Raw genomic sequence first — 22,499 nt, forward strand, 5'->3', positions numbered from 1 at the left:
AAATTGGACATCTTCAATATTTTTGTTTTCATGTAAGACTATAGCCCAAAGTGCTTTGCTTTAAGTGTTCTTGAAGTTCTTTAATAAATAAATGTAAAGCAATATTATATTTGTCTCCTCCCCTTTTCTTTGTTGATCCGAAAAATGATCCGAACCGAACCGTGAGATTGTAATCCGTTACACCCCTAATATACATATATATATATATATATATATATATATATATATACGTATGTATATATACGTATATATATACATATATATATATACGTATATACGTATATACATATACATATATACATATATACATATATACATATACATATATACATATATACATATACATATATATACATATATACATATACATATATACGTATATATGTATATATGACCTACATACATATACATACATACATATATATATGTGTGTATATATATATATATATATGTGTATATATATATACATATATGTAAATATATATATGTATATATATATATGTATATATATATGTATTTTTATATCTATATGTATATATATATGTGTATCATATACATATACATACATATATACATATATATATATACACATATATATACATATAGACACATACATACATATATACATACATATATACATACATACATATGTATATATATATATATATGTATATATATACATACATATGTATGTATATATATATGTATATATATACATATATATACACATATATATACATATATATACACATACATACATATATACATATATACATACATATATATGTATATATGTATGTATATATGTATATATGTATGTATGTGTATATATGTATATATATACATATATATACACATATATATTTATATATATACACACACACACACATACATACACATACATATATACATATATATATATCTATAAATAATTTGGGTGGTGGGTCTCGGCTTGTCATTAAGGGGTGATGGTGGGTCCCGCAGCCAGACCAGTTGAGAACCACTGGATTAAACAATATTGTAACAGAGTCCTAGGTTGCATTAAACGCATAGTAATAAGCTAATTTCATTTCAGTCGTACCTTTACAGTGACTTCAGAATGAATTCTAATAAATGCAAGGCTAAATTAGAAAATGAAAAGGCATACAGATATTCAAAGGTTCTTCTTATCAGAACACAGTGAAAGATATATTCAACACTATTCAAACCTGCTCAACCTTTAGTTCAATCATTTGAATTATACACGTGTTTCATAACATACTAAGAGGAAAGCCTCTACAGTCTCGGCTTCCAGCTGGTGTGTTCTTACCGGACAGTTTGTCTCAAGAAACGGTCGGGGTCCTGGGCAGTGAAGGTGGTGAGCAGTGACCCCGCAGGCAGACTCTCCTCCAGTTTGATGGACTTGGGATTGGGGCTGAACTCTGGACTCTCGTTGACATCCAGGATCCGAACGGAGACAGTCGCCGTGGACTGCCGAGGCAGGTGGATTCCACGGGCCAGTGGAACCTCGTTCTCTGCCTCCACCGTCAGCATGAAGGAACGGGTCAGCTCAAAATCGATGGGCTGGACAGAAGAAGGGTGGGATAGGATGATAGTGATGCAATACACTGGAGGTCCAACACAATCTAAATGGGTCACCTTAGGAAGGAGTCATGCTGAATGTGTTTAGGAGTCTAAAATCCTTTACAAATGATAAAAATATAGTTTGCGCTTCCATATGGTAAGATAGAGCTACGATGAGTAGGACGTATAAAATGAAGAAAAAGACAAACATGAGCGGGATAAAACTAGATTTGTTCCAATACCATCAGATACCAATCCCGAAGGAACCCCTGAGCTGGAGTATCGGCCGGTACCGAGTACCGATCCCATCATTTCTTACAAAGACATATTCAAACATATTTTGAATGTGTTTTGGTTAGATGCCTGAAATAACGTTTGCAGGTGTAGGGATTATACAAAGAAGGCTCATCCACTTTAGAAACAGGAGGTCTTAAAAGTCTTCCTTTGAGGAAATATTTTGCAGCCAAATCTAATTTTTTTACAGTATATTCAACCTTTGTTTCTTTATAATGCATTTAATAATTGACTAGTTTCTTTCTTGTACAAAGGTAATAAATCCATGAAGTCCATGAATATGAGATATGAGTTGACAGTTTATTTACAATCCCTCCTCTCTATAGTGGAGGTTGGTTTATGGCTTTTCGCCGGTTACATCTACAGTCTGTGGGCATCTCCACAACACACATCAGTATCGGTAACTTGTTTTGCCACAGATTGCTTCACATCATTTTCTGCAGTAAACCTAAATCCAATGGAAAAATCTCACTGGCTTCCAGTCGAGGGAGCCAGTGAGATGCCAACATCCGAGGTGATATTTGTGCATTTCTGTGTGTGTGTGTGTGTGTGTGTGTGTGGTCAAGGAGAGCAGATCCCACCTTGACCACAGTGAGCAGGCCTTCGTTGGTGGTGTGGTCGGTGGGGATGGAGAAGCGTCCGGTGGGGTCTCCGGCGATGATGCGGTACACGGCGCTCCAGGCTGAAGTGTGGGGCTGGTCTTTATCCGTCACAGTCAGGTTCGCCACGATCACATTCACCCTGTTCTCATGGACCTCCCCGAAGAACTGCAAAGCGGACAAGAAGGCAGACACCAATGTGTCACATTGACAGGAACCAGGAATACATTCGATTTATTCCACCTTTACTGTGTGAGAACCTCTTCATGATGCTTGTTGTGATCTTGTTTTTCTACGGATGTCTCTTGTTTGCACCACTCTGCTGCTGGAATAAGATTATCTTTTCTTATCAACAAACAAGTCCACAAACAAGTTCCCCAGAATAAAGACCATGTTTCCCACAAACACTGCTTCTTCCTGTCCAACATAAACATGTTGGTCGCTTCATCGGCTTTTCACTCTTTCTCCGTCTGTCTCAGCCAATCAAAGCATCAGTGCCGTTTAGGAGAACAGCACCTCGCGCCCCCCTTTGGCTGTTTCGGAGCCATGACACTCCCTCTGTGTGTGTGTGTGTGTGCCTGTGTGTGTGCGCGCGTGTGTGTGTGTGTGTGTGCCTGTGTGTGTGCGCGTGCATGTGTGCCTGTGTGTGTGTGCGTGCCTGTGTGTGTGTGTATGCGTGTGTGTGCGTGCCTGTGTGTGTGTGTATGCCTGTGTGCCTGTATGTGTGTATGCGTGTGTGCGTGCGGGCGTGCGTGTGTGTGCATGTGTGTGTGTGTGTGTGTATGCGTGTGCGTGTGTGTGTGTATGCGTGTGCGTGTGTGTATGCGTGCGTGTGCGTGTGTGTATGCGTGTGTGCGTGTGTGTGTGTGCATGTGTGTGTGCGTGTGTGTGTGTGTGCATGTGTGTGTGTGTGCGTGTGCGTGTGTGTGTGTGCGTGTGTGTATGCGTGTGTGTGTGCGTGTGTGTATGCGTGTGTGTGTGTGTGTGTGCGTGTGTGTGCGTGCGGACCTACTGTGTCGGTGGTGAATTCAGGCGGGTTGTCGTTGACGTCGGTGATCCTGACCACAGTGGTGGCCGTGTTGGACAGGCCGTAGGTCGGGTTCCCCTCCATGTCCGTCGCCTGGATGATCAGCGTGTACTGGGTGACTTTCTGGAAACAGAGAACAAAGGGAGTCAGCAGCTGACCCAATACTTCAAACTAGTTTGAATATTGGAGCATAAATCGATGTAATTAAAGAGGTTTGACAGAAGTCGAATGTCTTTGAGTCAAAGCCCCATCACAGCTGATGACTGAGCCACCAGCAGGTCTGCTTAACTACAGTGTTCACAGAGTTAATCACTGTTACAGCTAACAGATATTTTCAAGACTTTACTTTTATTAAAAGAGATTTCATTTGGCCATCCATGGGCTAAGGGTTTGAAATCTCTGCTTAATATGAAGGATTTGTCATGCATGTTCCAGAACAGGTTACTCTGTGACTCTCTGCATGAGGACCAAACTGCTCCTCATGCACAGAAACATGGTCCGCTGACACGTGGTGTCAACTACAGTCACAGAGGTAGAGTCTCTGAAAGAACCACTGAACTACAGTCACAGAGGCAGAGTCTCTGAAAGAACCACTGAACTACAGTCACAGAGGTAGAGTCTCTGAAAGAACCACTGAACTACAGTCACAGAGGCAGAGTCTCTGAAAGAATCACTGAACTACAGTCACAGAGGCAGAGTCTGAAAGAATCACTGAACTACAGTCACAGAGGCAGAGTCTCTGAAAGAATCACTGAACTACAGTCACAGAGGCAGAGTCTGAAAGAATCACTGAACTACAGTCACAGAGGCAGAGTCTCTGAAAGAACCACTGAACTACAGTCACAGAGGCAGAGTCTCTGAAAGAACCACTGAACTACAGTCACAGAGGTAGAGTCTCTGAAAGAACCACTGAACTACAGTCACAGAGGCAGAGTCTGAAAGAATCACTGAACTACAGTCACAGAGGTAGAGTCTCTGAAAGAACCACTGAACTACAGTCACAGAGGCAGAGTCTGAAAGAATCACTGAACTACAGTCACAGAGGTAGAGTCTCTGAAAGAATCACTGAACTACAGTCACAGAGGTAGAGTCTCTTAAAGAACCACTGAACTACAGTCACAGAGGTAGAGTCCCTGAAAGAACCACTGAACTACAGTCACAGAGGCAGAGTCTCTGAAAGAACCACTGAACTACAGTCACAGAGGCAGACTCTGAAAGAATCACTGAACTACAGTCACAGAGGTAGAGTCTCTGAAAGAATCACTGAACTACAGTCACAGAGGTAGAGTCTCTGAAAGAACCACTGAACTACAGTCACAGAGGTAGAGTCCCTGAAAGAACCACTGAACTACAGTCACAGAGGCAGAGTCTCTGAAAGAATCACTGAACTACAGTCACAGAGGTAGAGTCTCTGAAAGAACCACTGAACTACAGTCACAGAGGCAGAGTCTCTGAAAGAACCACTGAACTACAGTCACAGAGGTAGAGTCTCTGAAAGAATCACTGAACTACAGTCACAGAGGTAGAGTCTCTGAAAGAACCACTGAACTACAGTCACAGAGGCAGAGTCTGAAAGAATCACTGAACTACAGTCACAGAGGTAGAGTCTCTGAAAGAATCACTGAACTACAGTCACAGAGGCAGAGTCTGGAAGAATCACTGAACTACAGTCACAGAGGTAGAGTCTCTGAAAGAATCACTGAACTACAGTCACAGAGGTAGATTCTCTGAAAGAACCACTGAACTACAGTCACAGAGGCAGAGTCTCTGAAAGAACCACTGAACTACAGTCACAGAGGTAGAGTCTCTGAAAGAACCACTGAACTACAGTCACAGAGGCAGAGTCTCTGAAAGAATCACTGAACTACAGTCACAGAGGCAGAGTCTGAAAGAATCACTGAACTACAGTCACAGAGGCAGAGTCTCTGAAAGAACCACTGAACTACAGTCACAGAGGCAGAGTCTGAAAGAATCACTGAACTACAGTCACAGAGGTAGAGTCTCTGAAAGAACCACTGAACTACAGTCACAGAGGCAGAGTCTGAAAGAATCACTGAACTACAGTCACAGAGGTAGAGTCTCTGAAAGAATCACTGAACTACAGTCACAGAGGTAGAGTCTGAAAGAATCACTGAACTACAGTCACAGAGGCAGAGTCTCTGAAAGAATCACTGAACTACAGTCACAGAGGCAGAGTCTCTGAAAGAACCACTGAACTACAGTCACAGAGGTAGAGTCTCTGAAAGAACCACTGAACTACAGTCACAGAGGCAGAGTCTGAAAGAATCACTGAACTACAGTCACAGAGGTAGAGTCTCTGAAAGAACCACTGAACTACAGTCACAGAGGCAGAGTCTGAAAGAATCACTGAACTACAGTCACAGAGGTAGAGTCTCTGAAAGAATCACTGAACTACAGTCACAGAGGTAGAGTCTCTGAAAGAACCACTGAACTACAGTCACAGAGGTAGAGTCCCTGAAAGAACCACTGAACTACAGTCACAGAGGCAGAGTCTCTGAAAGAACCACTGAACTACAGTCACAGAGGCAGAGTCTGAAAGAATCACTGAACTACAGTCACAGAGGTAGAGTCTCTGAAAGAATCACTGAACTACAGTCACAGAGGTAGAGTCTCTGAAAGAACCACTGAACTACAGTCACAGAGGTAGAGTCCCTGAAAGAACCAGTGAACTACAGTCACAGAGGCAGAGTCTCTGAAAGAACCACTGAACTACAGTCACAGAGGCAGAGTCTGAAAGAATCACTGAACTACAGTCACAGAGGTAGAGTCTCTGAAAGAATCACTGAACTACAGTCACAGAGGTAGAGTCTATGAAAGAACCACTGAACTACAGTCACAGAGGTAGAGTCTCTGAAAGAATCACTGAACTACAGTCACAGAGGTAGAGTCTCTGAAAGAATCACTGAACTACAGTCACAGAGGCAGAGTCTCTGAAAGAACCACTGAACTACAGTCACAGAGGCAGTCTCTGAAAGAACCACTGAACTACAGTCACAGAGGTAGAGTCTCTGAAAGAACCACTGAACTACAGTCACAGAGGTAGAGTCTCTGAAAGAATCACTGAACTACAGTCACAGAGGTAGAGTCTCTGAAAGAACCACTGAACTACAGTCACAGAGGTAGTCTCTGAAAGAACCACTGAACTACAGTCACAGAGGTAGAGTCTCTGAAAGAACCACTGAACTACAGTCACAGAGGCAGAGTCTCTGAAAGAATCACTGAACTACAGTCACAGAGGCAGAGTCTGAAAGAATCACTGAACTACAGTCACAGAGGCAGAGTCTCTGAAAGAACCACTGAACTACAGTCACAGAGGCAGAGTCTCTGAAAGAATCACTGAACTACAGTCACAGAGGTAGAGTCTCTGAAAGAACCACTGAACTACAGTCACAGAGGTAGAGTCTCTGAAAGAATCACTGAACTACAGTCACAGAGGTAGAGTCTCTGAAAGAACCACTGAACTACAGTCACAGAGGCAGAGTCTCTGAAAGAATCACTGAACTACAGTCACAGAGGCAGAGTCTGAAAGAATCACTGAACTACAGTCACAGAGGCAGAGTCTCTGAAAGAACCACTGAACTACAGTCACAGAGGCAGAGTCTCTGAAAGAACCACTGAACTACAGTCACAGAGGTAGAGTCTCTGAAAGAACCACTGAACTACAGTCACAGAGGTAGAGTCTCTGAAAGAACCACTGAACTACAGTCACAGAGGTAGAGTCTCTGAAAGAATCACTGAACTACAGTCACAGAGGTAGAGTCTCTGAAAGAACCACTGAACTACAGTCACAGAGGTAGAGTCTCTGAAAGAATCACTGAACTACAGTCACAGAGGTAGAGTCTCTGAAAGAACCACTGAACTACAGTCACAGAGGCAGAGTCTCTGAAAGAACCACTGAACTACAGTCACAGAGGTAGAGTCTCTGAAAGAACCACTGAACTACAGTCACAGAGGCAGAGTCTCTGAAAGAACCACTGAACTACAGTCACAGAGGTAGAGTCTCTGAAAGAATCACTGAACTACAGTCACAGAGGTAGAGTCTCTGAAAGAACCACTGAACTACAGTCACAGAGGCAGAGTCTCTGAAAGAATCACTGAACTACAGTCACAGAGGTAGAGTCTCTGAAAGAACCACTGAACTACAGTCACAGAGGCAGAGTCTCTGAAAGAACCACTGAACTACAGTCACAGAGGCAGAGTCTGAAAGAATCACTGAACTACAGTCACAGAGGCAGAGTCTCTGACAGAATCACTGTAGTGAGAGCTCTATGCGGAGGGGAGGAGACACAGGATGGTGTTTGGGCTGGGCATGGTGTGTGCACAACACCAGAATAAAGACATCACTCAAAAATAAATACATTTAGTGTTATATAATAATCTTCTCTACATGTAAGAAGACTTTAACACGGGGTAAATTTAATGCTTCCTTTTCTAAAATGGAAGGTTTTTAATTATTTATAAAACCTTACTTACAGAAGGCACTGATACAAAAAGATGGAGGAATTATTCTGTGAGGATTAGTGGAGCCATGTTTAATGATATAGAGACACCATTGTCGTATTTCTAATCATGTGTCAGAATGTTTCACATGTATTAGATTTAAATAGACTTACACAAACAACTTTCAAAAAGTAAGAGGCAGACTCCATGGATTTTCAAGCCGATGAACAAAATCCTTCAAAACAACTGTTGCTGGCATGCAAACAGCACGACGGGACATTCTGTAGCATCTACTGATGCAAGAACAGAAGCCACAAGCTGTCGATCCACTGCAGGAGACACTGCAGGCTGGGCACACACTCACAGGCTGAGAGGCAGCTGCTCCATGTGGGTTTACACATGAGCCTTACAAGATGTGCACCCAAACACACACACACACACACACACACCTCCCGATCGAGGCCCGCTGCCACGGTGATGATGTCACCCGTCTTGTTGTTAATGGTGAACATGTTGGAGGAGGGGCTCTGGGGATTCTGGGAGAGGATCTTGTAGCGCAGCATCCCATTAAAGGTTTTAGGATCGTCCTTATCCACTGATGTCACCGTCATCACAAAGGATCCTGCAAGCGAAACACAGCGAGTCAGCACAGATATGTCAGTGACGAGGGATTCAATCCACAAGCAGCATGTGTGTGTGAGATTACCAGGCTTAGATCCCTCCGGTACAGAGCCGTTGAAGATGGTGTGTGTAAACTCTGGTCTGTTGTCGTTCTGGTCGATGACGTTGATGACGATGTCGATGGGGTTCTCCACCTGATTCCCATTTAGGTCCACCGCGTGGGCTCGCAACTGTACACACACACACACACACACGCACACAGCTTTAAACAGTTTGGTCAAGCGGTATCACTAGTGCAGAGAAGAGATTCCTTTCAGTGAGATGGATTATGTGATTTCAGTGGTAGACCCGGAGACCCCCTTTACCCCTCGCATTAAAATGCATTCTGGGTAATCAGTTTGCAATCATGTGCTTGACCACATGACAGTACAGGTGGACGGATTGTGTTCAGGGACGCATTGGACAACGAGTGTAAATGTACTTTGTGTTTTCAATCCACATTCACAACTTGCCGTGCGCAGCCGTCAGCATGTTAGCGATCGATGCTAACAGCGAGACAGCAAAAAGAAAGCTTGTAAAAATGGATGTTCAAGACACTCGAGGATGGAGTTGAGACCAAGTGTGCTTTCAATTTGGTCTGTTAAAAGTGAAGAAAGCCAAAGATGGCAATGCATATCGCAAACCGACCCACTTATGGAGCAATGTCTGAGCAGATGGGGGAGAACGGCTGCAACGCACACCAGACGGGGACGTGACGTCCGGTCGCTTGAGCTGGTGTCTCAATGTGGACACTGCAGACACATATTACTATCAGGCATAAATACATTTAGGTTAGATCATATCTTGGTACAAGGAAGCTAAGAGGGTTTAGGGATGTCAGATCTCAGCAGCTGACCTTCCCGAGGCTCCACCGCCCGCTCACTACGGTGCGTCTCTGACTCCATATGACACCAAAAGTTCTAAATCCTTTCTTGGCTTCACTTCCATGGCATGAAGTTATAAACCAAAGTATTGAGACCTGCTGGTGTCAGGGGATCACCAATGCAAGATCATTCAGTAGGATTCATCCCCTGTGGGCTTTGAACATTTTCACAAGATGTGATGGTCATCCAACAAATGGATGGTGGATTGTGGGTAAAAAGTATTTATTTAGCTGCTGTTTAGGATGCAGGAGCCCTTCAGAGCGTGTGCGTCATCCTCAAGAGCTCCCGACTCTTTTTCAAGCTGCCCTCGCATGAGCGCTACAAAACAGAATATAAGCAATCTTCAGCTTTTAAATTCATCTGAGACTGGAGGATTCTAATGATGAAGGAACAATCGGTACAGAGCGTTGAACACATGTCTCACAACATTCCAGCGTTTTATACAACTTCAATGAACATAATGTCACTTTGGAAAGCGAGACTCTTTTTTTGTTATGAATCGTCTTTGGTATTTAAACCAGCAGGCTTGTGTAATGTGTTTCTTTAGCATAAGGCGGTCAAAGATGCTGAATGTCTCTATTGATCAGCCTTGCAGCCGTCGATAAGTCGTTCCTTCACAGCGTACGTGGCATCAGTATGAGGCTCTCCAACAGCCAAGGTCTCCCTCATGAATAACCATCCCAGCTCCCTGCTCTGCCTCTGACAACGACATCCAATCACATGAATATTCATCACGCAGCTTCATGCAAATCACCCGCTGCGACTCCAGAGTGCCACTCCCCCGCGTGAGTCGTGTGTGTGTGTGTGTGTGTGTGTGTGTGTGTGTGCATCCCTACAGATCAGAAGGTGAGACTCTGCTCTCAGAGGTCTCTGTGACTGTACATACAGTGAGCAAACACCAGTCTATCAAAAATAAGTTCCTCTTCATGTCTGTGAATGAGGGAGAACATAACCAGCAGAGAGTGACAGCAAGGAGGAAGACAAACACTTTGGGGGGATGACATGTGACTGAGGGGGAGGGGCAGGCTGAGCAGGTGAAACAGGAACTACACTGCCTTACGCTCGCTGCTGCATCGCATTCTGTCTGATTTCAATCCAGTTTCAAAGTCCTAGTTGAACCAACCAAGGATCAACTTTTTTAACATTTTAAGGAAAAGTTTGATTTGCGTTTATTTGCATCACTCACGCTTGATACGCCTGAGAGGAGGAGGGGCTTACCTCCGGCTAGATACCAACATTTCATCAACCATGGCCTAAATATCCACTATTGCTGCTTTGTACATGTTGTGGACCCCAAATAAACAGATTCTGCTGTGATTTAATTGCAAGTAATCGATCAAAAGGAAGCCAAAATAACTACAGAACTACATGATCTGTATTCATGCTTTGTCAGGTCTGTACCCAAGACAACAAGCAAACGACTGTTAGCATCTTCTGAATGGAGTTTGGATTTATCGGTACGAGGCTATGCTGCAGCTGCTTCATCAATAAATAAGGCATAAATATGGCAGCAACATTATTGTTCATACCATAGTCTATGGTTCATACGCATACATCCATACACATATATGGGGAACTATCGTAGAGCTCTAGAGCATTTCTTTTCCAGCAATTTCTGATTCAACAATGTCAGGAGGTCAGCGACGATAGGAGGAGAATCTCAAGCTGAAACATTTCAACCAATATGTGTCTTTGCATTGTAATCACGCACAAAAATGTTTGTTTCGCATTTGGTGTCCACAGTGGTGGGCCGTCAGGGCCTCAAGGCCTTCTCTGCTGGCCTAGACACAATCACAAAGTTATCTATTTTATCATTTAATGACTGTTCATAAATGCACTACATGTATTATAATTTATAAAAATATTGTTCCCATTATCTTATGTTCTCATTGCACAGCTCCTGTCTTCCTCAGTTGCTCTGCTTCCAGTGCAGCTTGTTTTAAGTCGAGCTTTTATCCAATCAGATCTCACCTCTGTGTCTCTAGGTAGAACAGAGCCAGAGGCCTGCAGACTCACAAGTGAATCCATGTGCACTTTAAGTGAATGGGGACGATATTGTTGATTGTCATATTGTTCAACCAATCAGATCTTTAGTTTGGCATGTTGGGCGTATTCTTTGACGTGTCAGAGCTGCTAGCTGGCCTACAAGTACATCAGCATTACGTGCAGCTCAGTTTCCAGGTGCAGCTCTGCAGTGAGGTGCAGCGTGTGCTGTGATTGGTCAGTGGGCGAGCACGTGACTATCGTGAAATGAAACTTAAAGTAGCCAGCAGAGCTTAGTCGGAGCAGTGAGAGTTCAAATTGAAAGATATGGAAGAAATGATAACATTTTTAGCATGTTGCTTGATGTAGATCATTATTATTTTACCTGCTTTGTTCTTTTAACACTCAATGGCTGAAGGAGGAGAAACGGATTAGTGAGTTGGGATTTAACCGGATTAAACTCTTCGTCAACAAAGAAAGGAGGATGGAGTTTGTCTTTAAGTCAACTGTGTTTGTTTCTTTATATCTAATATCTGAATGGCCCTCCAGTGTGCAGCAGAATGTTGTTGCGCTGTTGTTTTCCCGTTAAGCTAGTTAGCGTAGCCTCCCAGAACACTTGCTGTAACTCAGCTGTTTTTTGTTTTGTTTTGTTTGTTCCGGGGTCAGAGGTCACACAGCCCGTTGTCTCCTACGTGAGCGCAGAAAACATTATATTTCCCACAATTTAAGCTGCGGCGTCATCATCATGAGGACATGTTTCAGCTGCAGGACAGCAGTGAAGGCCCGGGTATGAAATGCACGGCCTGCCACTGCTGGACACACGTTAGAAAAACTGAAGAAAAGACATGTTGAAGTTGTCAGTAAGTAAAGATGAACCCAGACTGAAACGGTGACCTGTGACGGTGTGAAGAGTCTTACATGGAAGTTGGAGATGTGCTCTCGGTCCAGAGGCTTGGTGACGGACAGCTGGCCCGAGATTGGGTTGATGATGAAGATGCTGGTCGGAGGCTGGTCGGCCCCGGGGCCCGTCACGCTGTACCGCAGCATCCGGTTGTTATCCCGGTCTGAGCGGATCTGAAGGACAGACGGGCGAGGAACAGCATTTAAAATGAGTTTCCAGCTGGAACAATGAATAAGTAGGAGAGTAAGTTTTAAAATCAATATTTCACTTCTTCGTTTCATCTGCTGCATCGACTGTTGTCAGAGTATTTTGGGGGATACTTCCTCCCAGTAAGCACGGCTGCCTGTTTAAAAGGTAAGAATACAATAATATACAAGGTAAACTAATCTTTCAGAGGTTGACCTGGATGTGTCTCGTACGTCGCACAGGCAACATCCCGCTGAGGCTCGAGGCTGCTGCAACATGATTACAGAAAATGTGATTTGAGCTGAAGTCAAAAATAAACTGCGAGGTCTGGTGCAGCATTAATATTCCACACGCTGTCCATGTGTTCGCAGCCGAGACCAGAGAGGCAGCGCCGGGGAGACAGGGCTCGACACAAACACAAGCAGAAAGACAGAGGACGGATATGGACGTGGCACCTTTTACCTGGAACATGTGATGCACTTGGAAGAGAGAGCAGTGTTATCTGAAGGATGGTCTATGTGCTCCTCATAGTATCCCTGTACTCGTGTTAGGGCTGGGCGATATGGCCTAAAAAAAAAATCTCCGATTTTTTTACAAAAAATCCGATTCACGATTTAAATCGATTTTTTTCCCCCAAAATTTTTTGCAGATGACAGAAGCTGTTGAAAACAATTTTTTCTTTTATTTTGTGATGATTTTCCCAAGTAGGTTGATAAAAATAAAGTGCAAACAAAACCTGAACATTGTAGAAAGGTGCCTGTAGTATACAAAAAGTATTTGGTCACTCTTTTGTTTGCCTGAATCATTTAAATATAAAATTAAATTAAACATAACATTAAATGGCATTAAATAGTAGCCTTCCATTGTAAACAACTGTGCAAATGTAACTTTTTACAGTAAGCTTTTCTAACTGAATACACTGATACAAACACAGCATGAAATAAAATGTATATGACCCTTTAACATTCACATTTTCAAAAGTGCAACATCTGATCTAACATCAACATAACATATTTTGCACAGTAAATAAGTGCATGTAAACAAAATCAAGTGCATTCACAACATAACCAACAGTATTAAACAGTAGTGCATGTTTTTTCTAAATATTTTTTGCCAGGAAGACAAGCCTGTCTACTACCTCTGGCTTCAGGCATGCACGGTGGCATGTAACAATGCCCTCCCACACACTGAAAAGCCTCTCAGAGGGGGCACTTGTAGCTGGCACAGAGAGGTATTTCTTTGCTAAAGTACTTAGCCTTGGAAAGTTAAGTTGGTGACGCTTCCACCAGTCAAGTGGATCGGTGTCTGGGTCAACCTGCTGGACCACAGGTCAGTTGTTGCGGAGTAGAATGACATCCCCTCCAGCTCCGCAGAGATCCTTTGGCGTGTACTATTGTACAGCCGAGGCAAGGCAACGTCAGAAAAATGTTTACGGCTTGGTAGCACGTACCTGGGGTCCAAAGCTTTGAGACGGTGAATAAACCCCGGCTTTTCCACGGTGTATATGGGCACCATATCTTTTGCGATATACATCGCGACTGCATCCGTGATGGCTTTCCACCGGGCACTCTTCTTCTCATGCGGAGTACAGTTGGTGAATGTCTCCAAAATGCTGGGTTGTGAAGCTGCTGGCCGCCATTGTTTTAGTTTGTAAACAATGCGCGCGCACTCTACTACGGGAAAAAGGGGTGGGGGCGATTTTCTCGATTTTCAATAAAACACATCGCCTTAAAGCACACATTCGAATTAATCGATTAAATCGATTTATCGCCCAGCCCTAACTCGTGTTAACAGAAGCCCTTCACATTCACAACTGATCTCACGCACATCCAGGAGGAGGAGGATGTGTTGGCTAACCGACATTGTTCTCAGAAAGACTTTACTGGTTGAGATCCAGTACTAGTGACGTGACTTGGTGGGGCTGGGACTGATATAGTGCCAGCTCTCATTTCCAAGGCAGCAGCCATGTCATAGTCAGAACAACCTGTACGACTTATTTCAGTCAAGTAAGGAATTAATAATGTCATCCTAAAGGACCGATGGCTTCAAAAGAGTTGGAACAATAAGTTAAAATGAATTAACAGTTGCTTTTCTGAGAACACGGTAATCTGATACTGCAGCCGCCTCAATGAGCTCTTTGAGTCAGTGTGGGCCTGATGTTCGATATCAGCGCCTTCATATTTGGGAGCAAAATAATCAAAGCTGCAGAAAGCTAGTTCTTAGATCATTTTGTTACATATACTGCTCGCCGAGATCCCATTCTCAAGTTACACATGAGTGACTACACCCTCCAGGAGATTAGGTGTCCGGTCGTGTGTGCATCTCTGTGTCTGTCCACATCTAAGCTGGAGTACTGATGGACCATCAGCCTGATATTGTCCTCGCTCATTTATAACAAGAGGTCCTTTATCACACAGATATTCACACCGTTGGAAATCATATTCTATTGACGGTTTCATACCGTAACGGGCTGCTGACTCCTCTCTACTATGAAGTTGACCGGAGGGGCAAATGATCAACAACCGCTTGAGTTGGACTTTTGTTTCAGCTTCGGATTAGGAATTGTGCGAGTGAAGAGCACTCTGTTAAGATCACGTTGTGGATGGGGGTCAGCTGTGGTTTGTATTTATTCAATCAAATATCACAGCAGTGGTTGTTGCAGACACACCTGGTGGAGATGTGCTGACTAGTTGTATCTATAATGTAGCAGTCACACTCCATGGGTAGGAGGAGAAGGACAACTCAACAACATGTCTGTGGGTGGAGGCCTGAGACTGGCTTTGCTTGTGTAGGTCACGACTCGCTGGGTTATTTGTACATCTCTTAAGAACTTCATGCCTGGAGTTTGACATCGTATGTGGAGTCCCCAAGGGGTCCGTTCTTGGTCTACTGCTTCAGTTCATGAATGTTTCATCATCATCCAAAAACACAGTGTTTGTTGCATAACTCTGCAGTCCTGTGCAATGGAAGCCCGAGTCACATTAAATCACTAGTTTGCACTCGAGTGCATGGACGACATACATTATGGATTGTACCACAATGTAAGGCTTAGCTACAGATATGCTTCTATTGCTCTTCAAAGTACCTGTAAAGTACCAGACGGTGTCGTTGCTCATGGGATCTTACGTCCAAGGCCGTGCCGGCAACTTCAAAGTGAATTTGAATGTTTCTAAAGTAAGAGGCTTCTTGTCAGCTGGATGAAAAGTAGTTGATGCTTTTATCTGCAGTTGCTTCTTGCAACGTGCTCCTCACTGTTCAACCCAGAGGCCGCGTGTTCTCTGGGGCTGAACAAGAGAGAACACATGTCATCATGTTGCACCACTTCTCAGATGTCCGCGTCGGCTTGCAGTTGATTCAGGAATTCACACTGAAATTTGACTTTTGTCTCAAACAGTCGTGCATGGCCTTTTGCTCCCAGGACATCTCTGACAGGCTTTGTCAGACCTCTGAGGTCATCCGGCGTGGGCCTTTTGGGTGTTGAGAGGCTTAAATGCAAAGTTGGAGAAGCTGCTTTTTGGTTTCTGTGCTCCCATCTGACGGAATATCCTGTCAGACTGCATCAGCTCCGCCTCGCTGCTAACATTTAAAAGCAGAGCGAGGACGTCCCCCTCGTCTTCTGTGCATGTGATGAGCTGTATCTTGCTGTGGCCGTCTGTTTTAATTACAGTTAGGGGTGTACGTGTGCGTGCCTTTAATGCTCTCATTGTAATGAACATTACATACTCATTTCCCTGCTTTGGGGCTCGTCAGCAGAAAGTCCTCACAGCTACAGTAAGACGGCCTTGCTTTCATGCGTATGTGTATGTGTGTGTGTCTTACTCTGACGAGGTCCTCGGGGAACTGTCCTCGTGAGTTCTCTGGGACGTTGATGGGCGGAATGACCCAGTCCCTCTTCACCCGCCTCAGAGTGCCATCGCCCCGGACAACCACGCTGCGCCATGGAAACAAGATCTCTGGTACCCGCTGAGTCAGTGTTGCATCACCGGGCTTCACCTGCAGAGACAGTAAACAAGCGTTGTGTGCTGGGCTACACACACACACACACAGAGCTGAGCTGCAGAGCCAGCCTGCTGGGAGGGCTTGGTGACTCAGGGTATTTCCGACCTCATTCCACTGGCTTGGATTAATGCTCCTATTATAGTCTGTCTGATAAATGACCACCACCTGTCTGTGTGTGTGTGTGTGTGTGTGTACTATGCAGCCACGGATTTCTGCATGACTGGTCAGTGAGCAGAGTCCACAGAGGACGATAAGGAAAAGGAAGAGCTTCTCACTTACTCGGCCCTCCGGCTTTGGGTATCTTCAGCACGTTGTGTATGATTCAATTCAATATAATTCATTAATTCAATGAATCTAATACTATGCATCATAAACTGATTGGACACATAGAATGCATTGTAAATACATCTGAGTCATTACATAAGAGGTAAATGACTAACAACACAAAAAGAAGACTCTTTTCCAATCAGCGGAGCACAGACAGCGAGTAAAGAGGAATGAATGATTTCTGTGGTTGAAATATTTTTATTGTAGCTTTATTTTGTTAAAGTCAGGGTTGGTCATCTTCAAAAATACTTTTTGTTTGCTACATTTGTCTTTACATCACGACAGCAATCAATAAATAACAATAAAAAGTGAGTGGGGGAGGGGCTCTGGAGGGAGGCCTGAAGGGACGGCTGTCACTGTTGCTTTCTTGCTAGATTTGGTTACTTTTTGTTCTGCTGCTGCTGCTTTTGAAAAGAGTTGACAACACTATGCTGGGGTTTAGGTTGGATCATTCAGTCATGTCATACTCACCACTCACAGTCAACAACATGCATCACTTCCTGCAAGACCGTTCACATTTAAAGCCACCGCGACAGGGAAGGTTTATCTGTGAGCTGCTGGACATCTTTTAATATTATCAAATAGTATGTGGCAAATATTGGGTTTCAACGAAAGTAGCTTAACAGTAAACGCAAATTGCAAAGTAGAAGACTTGGAAGAATTTACTGAATGAATGAAATCAAAAGGAGTTTGTATAAACAGTGAATTAAAACAGAAGCAGATCAGAAAGCAGAGGTCTTCAACAGGGGGTCCGCCAAATGTTTGGTTGATTAGACAATTTTTATTTTATTTTTTTTCCCAAGCATGAATGTGTCCATTATTTTAATAGTCCAGTATTGTATGAAAGATAACAGGTATGTTTATGCATGGCAGTGGCACTAATAGGCTATCACTCATTTTAGTTTTCACATTCATGTTTAAAATGAAAACATCAGTTTGAATAGCTTGTATGATGATTATCATGCTATTAACAGACAATGTTGATGTTGGCATTGGTATCAGCTGACAAGGTGTGTTTATGAATGTCAGTAGCACGGCCTCCCTACTCACTGTACCTTGCATGAAAGCATGAATACATGAACCTGTGTATTATTTGAATAGCTTAGTATTGAATGCACAATAAAGAGGTATGTTTATACATGGCACTAGGCCCAGTTTAATATAAAACAATTTTATACAATATATATAGTCGGGGGTGGCCACGTAGACGGTAACTGCTCAACACTTCATGTATCTAAGGTGTTATTATACGGTGAGCAAGTCTGATCCGTCAGGCGGAGACGGATTTCACTGACGTTTGGGGTTTGGTGGGCTGTAAATATGACACCTGTCTGTCTCACTCTCCAGTCTCATTTGATAACAGCCCTGGTGGAGCCTCTCAGTTGAAGGACACAGCGCTGACACGGCTCCTCTGGCAAATGACTGGCTGTTAACCGCCATGGCTGCTCCTCACGACTTCTCCTCATGAAGGATTGCCGACAGCTTCTTTCACTCTGCGGGATTCTCCTCGCCGACGACGCCGAGCGACGCCGAGATCAGCTAAAACATACGGCAGCCGGCTGTTTCTGGGCCGCGTTTTGAGGAACAGCCAATCAAGGCCAGCGTCTCGTCTAAATACATACAGAGGGCCTTATTATCGCCGTCGAACATGAAACAAACCAGCAGATGGCTGTTTGACTCACTTTGTCTCTGCAATCAGCGCTTGGCCAACCTCAGACGCCTGCTGGGGTGGAAAAGCCGATTTTATATCTGCACATAGTTCATGCACTATTACTGAAGCCTCGGGGGGAAAAACAGCCCGTCACGCTCAGACTGTTTAATGATTCTGGTTGTCAGAAATTACAACACTCCCTCTTAGAAAGACTTCACACATGACATCCTCCTCGGACTCAGATCCAGGTATGTGTTAACGCTGTCAGGTTCTGTATGTGTTAATGAACTCACGATTATTCAAATATCTAATGACTCAAAGACAGATCTGTGTGCACTGTATATTCACTATAGACAGTAGATATGTGTGCACTGTATATTCACTATAGACAGTAGATATGTGTGCACTGTATATTCACTATAGACAGTAGATATGTGTGCACTCTATATTCACTATAGACAGTAGATCTGTGTGCACTCTATATTCACTATAGACAGTAGATCTGTGTGCACTCTATATTCACTATAGACAGTAGATCTGTGTGCACTGTATATTCACTATAGACAGTAGATATGTGTGCACTCTATATTCACTATAGACAGTAGATCTGTGTGCACTGTATATTCACTATAGACAGTAGATATGTGTGCACTGTATATTCACTATAGACAGTAGATATGTGTGCACTCTATATTCACTATAGACAGTAGATATGTGTGCACTCTATATTCACTATAGACAGTAGATGTGTGTGCACTGTATATTCACTATAGACAGTATATATGTGTGTACTGTATATTCACTATAGACAGTAGATATGTGTGTACTGTATATTCACTATAGACAGTAGATATGTGTGCACTGTATATTCACTATAGACAGTAGATATGTGTGCACTGTACATTCACTATAGACAGTAGATATGTGTGTACTGTATATTCACTATAGACAGTAGATATGTGTGCACTGTATATTCACTATAGACAGTAGATATGTGTGTACTGTATATTCACTATAGACAGTGGATATGTGTGCACTCTATATTCACTATAGACAGTAGATATGTGTGTACTGTATATTCACTATAGACAGTAGATATGTGTGCACTGTATATTCACTATAGACAGTAGATGTGTGTACTGTATATTCACTATAGACAGTAGATATGTGTGTACTGTATATTCACTATAGACAGTAGATATGTGTGCACTGTATATTCACTATAGACAGTAGATATGTGTGTACTGTATATTCACTATAGACAGTAGATATGTGTGCACTGTATATTCACTATAGACAGTAGATATGTGTGTACTGTATATTCACTATAGACAGTAGATATGTGTGTACTGTATATTCACTATAGACAGTAGATATGTGTGCACTGTATATTCACTATAGACAGTAGATATGTGTGTACTGTATATTCACTATAGACAGTAGATATGTGTGCACTGTATATTCACTATAGACAGTAGATATGTGTGTACTGTATATTCACTATAGACAGTAGATATGTGTGCACTGTATATTCACTATAGACAGTAGATATGTGTGCACTGTATATTCACTATAGACAGTAGATATGTGTGCACTGTATATTCACTATAGACAGTATATATGTGTGTACTGTATATTCACTATAGACAGTAGATGTGTGTACTGTATATTCACTATAGACAGTAGATATGTGTGTACTGTATATTCACTATAGACAGTAGATGTGTGTACTGTATATTCACTATAGACAGTAGATATGTGTGCACTGTATATTCACTATAGACAGTAGATATGTGTGCACTGTATATTAACTATAGACAGTAGATATGTGTGCACTGTATATTCACTATAGACAGTAGATCTGTGTGTACTGTATATTCACTATAGACAGTAGATATGTGTGCACTGTATATTCACTATAGACAGTAGATATGTGTGTACTGTATATTCACTATAGACAGTAGATATGTGTGTACTGTATATTCACTATAGACAGTAGATATGTGTGTACTGTATATTCACTATAGACAGTAGATATGTGTGCACTGTATATTCACTATAGACAGTAGATATGTGTGTACTGTATATTCACTATAGACAGTAGATATGTGTGCACTGTATATTCACTATAGACAGTAGATATGTGTGCACTGTATATTCACTATAGACAGTATATATGTGTGCACTGTATATTCACTATAGACAGTAGATGTGTGTACTGTATATTCACTATAGACAGTAGATATGTGTGCACTGTATATTCACTATAGACAGTAGATATGTGTGCACTGTATATTAACTATAGACAGTAGATATGTGTGCACTGTATATTCACTATAGACAGTAGATCTGTGTGTACTGTATATTCACTATAGACAGTAGATATGTGTGTGCACTGTATATTCACTATAGACAGTAGATCTGTGTGCACTGTATATTCACTATAGACAGTAGATATGTGTGTACTGTATATTCACTATAGACAGTAGATATGTGTGTGCACTGTATATTCACTATAGACAGTAGATCTGTGTGCACTGTATATTCACTATAGACAGTAGATATGTGTGCACTGTATATTCACTATAGACAGTAGATCTGTGTGTACTGTATATTCACTATAGACAGTAGATATGTGTGTGCACTGTATATTCACTATAGACAGTAGATCTGTGTGCACTGTATATTCACTATAGACAGTAGATATGTGTGCACTGTATATTCACTATAGACAGTAGATATGTGTGCACTGTATATTCACTATAGACAGTAGATATGTGTGCACTGTATATTCACTATAGACAGTAGATATGTGTGTACTGTATACTCACTATAGACAGTAGATCTGTGTGCACTGTATATTCACTATAGACAGTAGATATGTGTGTACTGTATATTCACTATAGACAGTAGATCTGTGTGCACTGTATATTCACTATAGACAGTAGATATGTGTGCACTGTATATTCACTATAGACAGTAGATATGTGTGCACTGTATATTCACTATAGACAGTAGATCTGTGTGCACTGTATATTCGCTATAGACAGTAGATGTGTGTGCACTGTATATTCGCCATAGACAGTAGATATGTGTGTACTGTATATTCGCTATAGACAGTAGATATGTGTGCACTGTATATTCACTATAGACAGTAGATATGTGTGCACTCTATATTCACTATAGACAGTAGATATGTGTGCACTGTATATTCACTATAGACAGTAGATATGTGTGCACTGTATATTCACTATAGACAGTAGATATGTGTGCACTGTATATTCACTATAGACAGTATATCTGTGTGCACTGTATATTCACTATATACAGTAGATATGTGTGCACTGTATATTCACTATAGACAGTAGATATGTGCACTGTATATTCACTATAGACAGTAGATGTGTGTACTGTATATTCACTATAGACAGTAGATATGTGTGCACTCTATATTCACTATAGACAGTAGATATATGTGTGCACTGTGTATTCACTATAGACAGTAGATATGTGTGCACTGTATATTCACTGGAGACAGTAGATCTGTGTGCACTCTATATTCACTATAGACAGTAGATCTGTGTGCACTCTATATTCACTATAGACAGTAGATATGTGCACTGTATATTCACTATAGACAGTAGATGTGTGTACTGTATATTCACTATAGACAGTAGATATGTGTGCACTGTATATTCACTATAGACAGTAGATATGTGTGCACTGTATATTCACTATAGACAGTAGATATGTGTGCACTGTATATTCATTATAGACAGTAGATATGTGTGCACTGTATATTCACTATAGACAGTAGATATGTGTGTACTGTATATTCACTATAGACAGTAGATATGTGTGCACTGTATATTCACTATAGACAGTATATATGTGTGTACTGTATATTCACTATAGACAGTAGATATGTGTGCACTGTATATTCACTATAGACAGTAGATATGTG

General features: G+C 42.2%; 1 protein-coding gene across 1 annotated transcript in view; it reads right to left on the reverse strand.

The window, feature by feature from the left end:
- LOC306776223 (cadherin-2-like) overlaps nucleotides 1-22,499 on the reverse strand; it is a 111,398-nt gene that overhangs the window by 42,363 nt on the left and 46,536 nt on the right. Inside the window, exons 4-10 of the mRNA XM_079266842.1 lie at nucleotides 16,378-16,551; nucleotides 12,390-12,545; nucleotides 8,651-8,795; nucleotides 8,394-8,566; nucleotides 3,469-3,606; nucleotides 2,439-2,624; nucleotides 1,310-1,563 (exon numbers count right to left, since the gene is read on the reverse strand). Of these exons, the coding sequence (XP_079122968.1) occupies nucleotides 1,310-1,563; nucleotides 2,439-2,624; nucleotides 3,469-3,606; nucleotides 8,394-8,566; nucleotides 8,651-8,795; nucleotides 12,390-12,545; nucleotides 16,378-16,551 (1,226 nt within the window). The remainder of the gene's footprint in view (nucleotides 1-1,309; nucleotides 1,564-2,438; nucleotides 2,625-3,468; nucleotides 3,607-8,393; nucleotides 8,567-8,650; nucleotides 8,796-12,389; nucleotides 12,546-16,377; nucleotides 16,552-22,499) is intronic.

This window comes from Melanostigma gelatinosum, assembly GCF_949748355.1.
Source record: "Melanostigma gelatinosum genome assembly, chromosome: 4".
NCBI classification, from domain to species: Eukaryota; Metazoa; Chordata; class Actinopteri; order Perciformes; family Zoarcidae; genus Melanostigma; species Melanostigma gelatinosum.